The sequence below is a fragment of the Leishmania donovani genome, chromosome 17, assembly GCF_000227135.1.
Source record: "Leishmania donovani BPK282A1 complete genome, chromosome 17".
Lineage (NCBI taxonomy): Eukaryota > Euglenozoa > Kinetoplastea > Trypanosomatida > Trypanosomatidae > Leishmania > Leishmania donovani.
In genome coordinates this window covers 605093-613292 of record NC_018244.1, presented here as the reverse complement: position 1 = coordinate 613292, position 8200 = coordinate 605093, and the positions used below count along the sequence as shown (strand labels likewise).

General features: G+C 62.1%; 3 protein-coding genes across 3 annotated transcripts; all 3 read right to left on the bottom strand.

Moving 5' to 3' along the window:
• Positions 1-904: 904 nt before the first annotated feature.
• On the bottom strand, positions 905-1702 carry LDBPK_171420 (hypothetical protein; the record flags this gene model as incomplete). Its single annotated transcript, XM_003859949.1, has 1 exon — positions 905-1702. One exon carries the CDS (start codon positions 1700-1702, stop codon positions 905-907), a length of 798 nt encoding a protein of 265 aa, XP_003859997.1.
• Positions 1703-3164: 1462 nt separating this feature from the next.
• On the bottom strand, positions 3165-6311 carry LDBPK_171410 (hypothetical protein, conserved; the record flags this gene model as incomplete). Its single annotated transcript, XM_003859948.1, has 1 exon — positions 3165-6311. The coding sequence occupies one exon, from the start codon at positions 6309-6311 to the stop codon at positions 3165-3167; it is 3147 nt and encodes a 1048-aa protein (XP_003859996.1).
• A 1239-nt stretch (positions 6312-7550) lies between these two features.
• LDBPK_171400 (hypothetical protein, conserved) lies at positions 7551-8117 on the bottom strand (the record flags this gene model as incomplete). The annotated part of the gene is made up of 1 exon (XM_003859947.1): positions 7551-8117. The coding sequence occupies one exon, from the start codon at positions 8115-8117 to the stop codon at positions 7551-7553; it is 567 nt and encodes a 188-aa protein (XP_003859995.1).
• Positions 8118-8200: the final 83 nt, after the last annotated feature.

The following is an 8200-nucleotide window of genomic DNA, read 5'->3' as shown; positions in this document are numbered from 1 at the left end:
GGGGGGGGGCAAAAAAACAAGCAGCGAAGGCGCAGAAAGAGGCGGGAGCGGCGGAAAGAAAGAAGACGAGCTGAAATCGTGCAAACAGCGAAAACAAGCAGAAAAAGGTAGCCAAAAAGAAAGAAGTGTGTCTCTGCTTGTCGGAGTGTTGTCGCACAACTCAGTGACGCGTAAGCGCGGCGCGATCGCCGACCCACAGCTGCTTGTCTCGAGCAGGAAGAGCGAGGGGAGGGGGGGGGCGAAAACAAAAAACAAAACACAACGTATGACTTGGAGAGGGGATTAGGAGGGCACAGCGGGTGGGGAAGAGAGCGTCCAGAGCACGCGCAACACGAGCAGCGCAAGGGGGGGGACAGGGAAAGCGAGTGAGAAAGGGAGAAAGAACAAGGTGCTCTGTGGCAACGATGTGAAAGTGCAGAAGAGGAGGGGAAAAGGGAGGAGGAGGAGGATGGCGAAGAAGAGTAGCGGAAAAGATATCCAAAGACAACCACAACCACAGCAATCACATGAACAGCGGCAATGACGACAACGACAAACAAAACACGCAAACAAAAAATCTCGCCGAAAAATAATTAAATATGATATATATATATATATGATGTGTGATATAAATAAAGAAACGAAGGTGGGGGCGTGTCGCTGCTCGCTCCCTCCACGTGTTGGCCTCGTCACGGCCTCCCTCTCTGGATTTGCAGTTGTTGCTGGAGGGAAGGGGGGCCTGTGCGTGGTTCCTGATCGACCTTTTCGACTTCCCTGTGTTCGTCCGCCCCTCCAGAGAAGAGCGCGTGCGTGCTTGGCGGTGTGAGCGGGGTGTGACGACGTTGCTGCCCGCGCGCTGGGAGAGGGGGTGCGTGAGCGGCAGACGCAGAGAGAAAAGGTCGATGGAGAGAGAGAGGTGGGGTATTCAATGGAAGTCGCTACCGAGAGATAAAAAGCAGAGGCAAGTTGCGCACTCGTTGTGTACACGACCCACCGCTCTGTGCCAACGTGTCAACGGAAAAGGGACGAGAGGGGTGTTGAGCGGATGCGGCGAGAACAAGAAGGATGGAGAGCGAGGTGGGGCTAACGAGAGAACTCTCTTTGGCGGTAATGTGAGCGCGGGTGAGGGTGTGGGCGGTGGCGGGCACGCGCAGCTGTGCGACGAGGACGGGCAAGCGAGCAACCGGTGGAGGGGGAGAGGAGGGGGAGGCGCAAGAGAAGTGGACTGGGAAGCGGCGCGCGACACAAGCGAAGGAGACGCGGTCAAGCAGGGCATCCGAAATCCTTTCTTTTCTTGTAAAAGGGGGAGGGGCCCGAGCGATGCAGCGGCGCCGGTGCCGCAGCAGCGGTGTAACGCACATCCCCTCGATCTGACCAGATGGAAAGGAGAGCGGGGGAGACGCCGAGGGTGGGCACACCATGGATTCAGAGAGTGGCTGTGGAAGGGCGGAGATGCCATGCAACACCTATGTGCGACTAGAGTGGCACAAGAGGAGAGGGGAGTGGCGGTGAAAGCGAAACTGTCGGGCATACGCACACACACACGCAGAGCCAACGTGCTGAGAGAGCGGAAGGGCGATAGGAAGATAGAGAAACCGAGAAGCGATGGTGCTAAGGCAGTGTACGAAAGGAAAGTCAAACGGAACGAGCATGAAAAAACGTGAAGCCAAAACGCCAGTGACGGCGTGGCTGTACATCTACGCCTGTGTCTCTGCGGTCGCATCTGTTCTCTCTGGTGGTGTATGGTGTGGAAGGAAGGGGAGGGTCGCGGTGGATGCGGTTACCGGAGTCGACCTCGTGCTCGGCGACGACAGCAAGGCTTTCACCTTGGCGTCGCAGGAGGGAGGTCACTCCTGTGTGAATGAAAACCGGCTGGTGCCACCCCACACGCACACGCATTCCCATATACACAGTGTGGGGCGGTGCTCACAGCAGCGTCCATCTCTGCGTTCATCGTCATGACGGTCTGGTACCGCGGCGGCGTTGCACGCCAAAACACGCCAGCGAGCAGGAAACAACGTGGACGAGGTGATGCACCGGTTGTCCTTGCAGAAGTATCAAGGGGACGCAAGAAGATCAAGGCAGCCATAACATGGCAGTCGTCACTGCCGCTGCCGCCGCGGCTGTCGCTTGGGTGCACCGTATCTGCAGCGGTGCCGTCAGCAGCGCGAAGCGCCTCAGCGTTCCGCTCCACAAGCTTGTGAACGAGGAGGCGCACGAGCTGCTCCGTGGTGGCTCAGGACACGTGTATGTGCGCTTTTCCAGGCGAGGCACCTGCACACACCCTCAAGGCATCTAGCCACACATCGTTGCGGGCAGGGTCGCACAGCAACGCCTTCTCGCAGCACACCAGCAACTACGCACTTGCCGCATCCAAGGAGAACTAGCACAGAGGACAATGAGCTTCAGGAAAGAAGAAGAGCAGAGATGTGCGGAGAGGAGAAGTTTAGGGTGCGCGCGCTCCCTCTCTCGCTCACAGATTCCGGAGTCGGATCGTTAAGGGGGGGAGGGGGGGGGCGCTGCAAGCAATGCGGCGCGCGACGCACAACAAGAGAAAAGGAACGACGGCGATACGGCGAAGGCGCACACTGTGACTGCGCCCGCGGCGAGTCCTTTCCCCATTCGTCTTTTCCGGCGCTATGGCACCGGACGTGGCGGGCGGGCGGCGCCGTCTCAAACTGGGGAGAGGCGGAGCGGAGGTGAAGAAGATAAGAGAGACGAGCGCGAAGGGTGCCAAGGCGGCACCTGGCCGAGAGGAGAGTCCACACTCACGGAGGCACAGCCCTCCTCGACGTGGCCCCTGCATGCTCTGCTGCCTTCCTCTGCTGTCCAATAAGACGGAGATCACGGCTAGGAGAAGGACAAAGACCGCAGTGGGGATTCCTCCTCCATGCCGTCAACGGCATTATCCAGGATACCGAGCAGTGCGGATGGGGCAGTGGAGGCCATGTTTGACACCGCTGATCCACCTCCGCCTGCAGCAATGTCAGGCCTGTCGCATCTCTCTTTGTGGTTTCTGTGGTTCGTTACGCTGCCAGTGGCAGTGCCACCGGTAGCGCTAAGCTATTCCTCAGAGGTGCTGATGCCACGGTGATGGCGACGCACGTGAGTTCGCGTTGCGAGTGCTCAATGGCGTTACGGGTGTGGCAGCTTTATGAGGGAAGGGAAAATCGAGGAGCGGTGCCTTAGGCGCACGCTGACCCGCCACGACGGGCAAGGACGCCATACATGCGGGGCGACAAGGCGCCGTCGAACAACGGCACAAGCGCCACCGCGCTACTCTCTGCCTCGTCTGCCGGTGCCCCTGCTGCACGGCTATGGCACTCTGACAGCTCCTCATGCAAGTAGAGGGCGCGATCCAGGAGAAGCAGCGACTCGACCAGGTGGCACATCCACATGCGCAGCACGGTCAGACCGAGGAAGGAAGCGAAGTGCTCCTCTTCAAAGCATGCCCCCATCGTCTCAGGCAGACGCTGCTGCGTGAGCGCGTACCGCGCGTGCGCCTCCTGCGCCGTTCGGCACACTGCGCAGCACCGCCCAATGTTCCACGGCGTGTACGGGGTGTCCTTGGAAGACCCGGAGTAGACGTACTCGGCGGCGACGGCGTGCACAAATTGGGTGAAGGTCAGCGTGTCCTTCTCGCGCGAGATTCGTCGAAGAAAGGCAGGCTCAAGATGCGGCGGCACGTCCGGGAACGCGCACGTGTCATCGCCTCCCAAGGTGTCAGTGTGTGCGCAGCCGGAAGGACGTGACACAGACCCGTCCTTCCGCCCTGCCTCCCACATCCCTGCCAGTTGTCTCCACAGGAGCTTGAAGAGGCTGCGAAAGAAGAGCAGCTTGGCAGAGCTGCGGTGGCCCTCGGGCGAGGCCGTCGACCAGGCATCCAGCGGCTGCGTGGCAAGGAGGAGCGAGATGCTGTTAGTTGTCAAGCCGCGGCGCTGCAGTGCGCGGCTCAGCGGAAAGCCATGCGGCGTCAGCGCGTGCCAGCAGCAGCTGACAAGCAGCAGACCACGCGCCGAGCTGTTGCGGAAGACGCGGCATATGTTGGAGCCCAAGTCGCCGCACGAGTGCAGACCAATGAGGACTGTGTTCCGCACGCTAGGCACGCACACCACAGGGGTGGAGGGAAGGGCAGGCGGCAGTACTGCCAAGACGAGCGCAACGCGCTCACGGCCCCATGTCCCCGCATCTGGCAGCTGCCAGTCGCCTACGCATGCGATGCCGCCACCGTGGCGGTCCGTCAACTCGAGCACACACTCCCGTGCCGCTGCTGTGGCGCCCGCCCGCAGGCGGTAGAGCCGTAGCGTGCGCTTCTTGCTTTCCTGGTCGACACGCACCTGGTGGCTGTCTACGCCACCGTCGTAGCCGACAACGGTGGCACGCACTTGCGTGTATGACCACATCTGGGGTGGTTGCCCGGCAGCGGAAGAGGTCAAGCCTGGCCCTGCCTCACGCTCGCGCGCCGGCGGCGTCACCACTACTCCTTGGGCCTCGCCTCCATCAACCGGACTGCCGGAGCTGGCTGGCGAAAGCAAGTGCTCTCTGGATGCGGTCGCCTCTTCCACAGCCATCAGCAGCACTACGCGATAGCCACGAGCAGTGTAGGCGGGCTCGAGCGTGACAGGCGCGTGCTCTGGCGGCGAGCGCCGCCGCCGCTGGGCCCCGCTTGTGGCACCACGGACCTCACCGTGTGCTCGGGGCGCCAAGGTGAGGTACCGTGGCGTGGCCTTACTTGAGCTGCCCCGCAGAGCAGTACCGCCCTCACCGTCAACGGCGACACGTCTGAGCAGCGCCGCATCGTTTCGGTTGGATAGATGCCGTTTATCGACGTCCGTGACAGCGAAGAAGTGCTCTGTCAGCTTCGCCACGTACGCGTGCTGGGGCAGCGACACGTTCCACTGCTGCACCTCCGTCAACGCCGGAACGCGCATCTGGTGCGGTGGTGGCGGGGACAACGTTTCCGTCGCATTATCCAGTGCGTGCACGCCGCTCGCAGCCGCTCTAGGCCCAATGCCGCCGTGCAGATGTTTGTAGACGTGCTTCATGATGGCTGCGGTGCAGTCCTGTCGGACAACTTTGCCGCAGACTCGGCAGGCCAGCTTCACCGTATCGTCGCCGCGAGTGCGCGTCAAGACAGCGGCGTCGTCCTCGGCGATGGAGCCTTGATCCTCTACGGCAGTCCCCACAGCCGAACAAGTGTCGCCACCGCAGCTCTTGGAGAGCAAGCAGCACGGGTCTGCGCACGTTCGGACGTGGCCATGCAGCAGCGACTCCCAGTCCACCTTCTCCCCGACCCGGCAGGCGATGCTTGCCACGTGGCCGCGCGGCTCGTACAGGAGATTGACGCGGGGCCGCCCGTCGCGTGAGGAGAGGCTCGTCTCCACAAGCGATTCGAAGCGCTCCACGGCACGCTCCTTGTGAGCGGGGTTGCAGTCGAGGCCGACCACCTGGAGATTATCGCACAGAGACACTGCACGCGACACGTAGCCCTTTCCCTCGCCTATGTTGATCACTGTGCCGACTGGAGCAACGTCACCACAGCGGTGCTTCCCGGTCTTCCCTCTCACATCCTCCTGTTCTCCGGTTTGCAGTCGCACTGCAGACGCGCGCCCCACGCCGGCGTTGCAGCACAGCACCAAGTCGCGTATGGTCATTCGCATGATGGGCACCTCGTGCTGCTTTTTCAGGTTCATGCCCTGCGAAACGACGAGGTCGAGTATATCCTGCTCGTGCTGTTGCTGCGTCTGTGCGCTGGAGGAGTCGCGGTCGATGGTCCGCCGCTCAGCCTCTGTCACGAGTGTGAGACTGGCGACGTCGTTCTCGACACGGCGCGCACGGCCTAGCATTAAGCGCCGCGTGGCGGCGTAGAACTCCTGAAGTGGGGCGAGAGAGGAGAGACTGGCCGGCGACCACGAGGCTGACGAAGCGCCTACGTCGCCGGCCAGCGCGCCGGCGCACTGCCCTGCGTCTGTCGGCGGGCCATCTCGAACCAGCGCACGCAGCTTGGACATGGCGTCATCGCCCTGCAAGAGTGGTTTGAAGGCGCTCAGCAGCGCCTTCGTGTGCGCGAGCTCCTCCGCCTCGACAGGGGAGTTGTCGAAGTGCACCGATGACGCGGCCCACCTCTCGCCGCGGATGAGCTGGAAGTAGTTGTCCGGGTGGGACTGGATGAGCCCGGCACTGCGCAGAAAGGCGCACAGATCGTCCAGGTAGCGGTCCAAAGTTGTCGTACTGTCGCAGCTGCCACTGGTGCAGAAGAACGAGAAACCCTCACGTTCGTTATGCGCGTAGTCGGCCGAAAGCGGCAACGCCAGCGAGTGCCAAGCAGGCATAGCCGTATAAGAAGACGAGTGCCTCTCTGTGAGCGTGATCGCACAAGCTGGAAAAGGGGTTGCTTGCGTGCACCTGCGAGTGCGATGGGCAGCACTACGCCCCCCCCCCACACACACACGTGAAAGAGCGGGCAGCGACCAAAAAAAAAAGAAAAACAACGAGCGCGTCGGAAAGGCGGGCAGAGAGCGCCACGCGCGGGCGAGTACAACATGCGCATGATGTCGAACCAGCGAAGAGAGGCAGAGCAAGACGAAGAGAGCCGGGGGAGACAAGGCAACCATTAAAAAGCGGCGTCATGGGCGAAACCTGTGCCGCTGCGGCTATGCCTGACAACGACAACCACTGCATCAGAGTCCCGCTTGATCTCGCGCTCCCGCAGCTCTCTTTGTTTCAGCGATGCGCGCGGCTGCATTCGTGTGAGCGCTTGTCCTGCACACTCCATCTTGCCTTACGGACCGTCACAGCCGCAAGACGCGCGTCCGGTGCTGTCCTCCATTGGCAATATTTTCCACTGTTGTGTTCGTGGCGTCTCGGCCAGCGTGTCTGTGCATGTTCCAGCAATCCGCTCCCACTACCCCGGCGAGATACCAGTACGGAAGTCGGGATGCGTCGGCGAGCATCAGCCCGCCTGCCCATTCTCAAAGAAAAGCAGGAAGCGTTTGTTGCTGCTCACCGGTGGCGCGGCCCTCACGCGCAGGCACTTCGGCCCCTTCTTTACTCAACGTGTGGCCACTGCCTCTGCCATTCACCAGGAGGTGAGACTCAACTCCGCACCCCACCGGCCCTGCCACAGGCCACCCATCGCGTCGTGCGACGCAGCCCCGGACGCACGCCTTCCAGCAATGCGCCGGCTCAGGCATCGGAGAGCACGACCCCCTGCCGCAAGCTCCACCCACCCACCACCCGCCCCACACGTCGCTCCCACACGGCGCCCAGACCTCCCACACGTCGTCGGCACTTGGCCATGTCCGCACCGCAGGCGGTTCGGCATTTGGCAGGGATACAGCAGGGGGAGGGGAGCTGCTCGGCCGCCTTCCACACGGAGAGCTGGGTGCGGGACCCTCAGACGCCACGCGCGGAGAGGGGCGCCCCCTCCCCTCCCGTCATCATCGCGCGTTTCGAGCGAAGAAGAAACCAGGTCACCACCGTCATCAGCAGACGCGTAACTACGCACTAGACGCGCCGAGGCCCATTTCGCTGCAGTTGCGATTCTCTCACGCCGCGTCCCCTCGCGTCACCTATCGCTTGCGGAAGTCATCCGCGGAGAACTCCTTCGGGCGCGGGATCTTCTTCATCGTGTACGCCTTGGACCCCACGTAGGACGCCTCTGCCTTGCCGTCGTACCAATTGTTCTGCGCCTTGTCGAGCAGCGCGTTCATCTCATCCTTTTCAAACGAAATTTTCTGCGTGCTGTTCGTTGCCGGTCCTCTGCCGCGGTGCTCGCCGACCATCGCCCCAGGCGTCCGCATCGCCTCCATCGTCTGACGGTATTCGCTCGTAAGGAAGGCGACGAGCCAGGCAAGACCGAGCAGAAAGAGCACTTGGATGTTGATGTACGCGAGGGAGAGGCGGGGATATTTTTGGTTGTACTTCCACCATGACACGTGCTTGCGCACCTGCACCACATTATAGCCGAAGCGTGGGGCAAGCTTGTCGTCTACCGGGGCAGGGGTGCGGTAGGCGGCCTCGCCGGTCGGCCACTGCACGCGTGACACGATGTATTCGCCCTTCGCATCCACGATAGGGAGCGCGTCTACGTCTTGGTAGGTCGGCTGCACCCACCGTACCGACTCGGGGTCTGGCATCGCCAAGTCGCCGTTGCTGCCACCTGTGGGAGGAGCCACAGTAGAGGCGCCCGACGCCGACGCTGTGGACGGAGGCGGTGAGG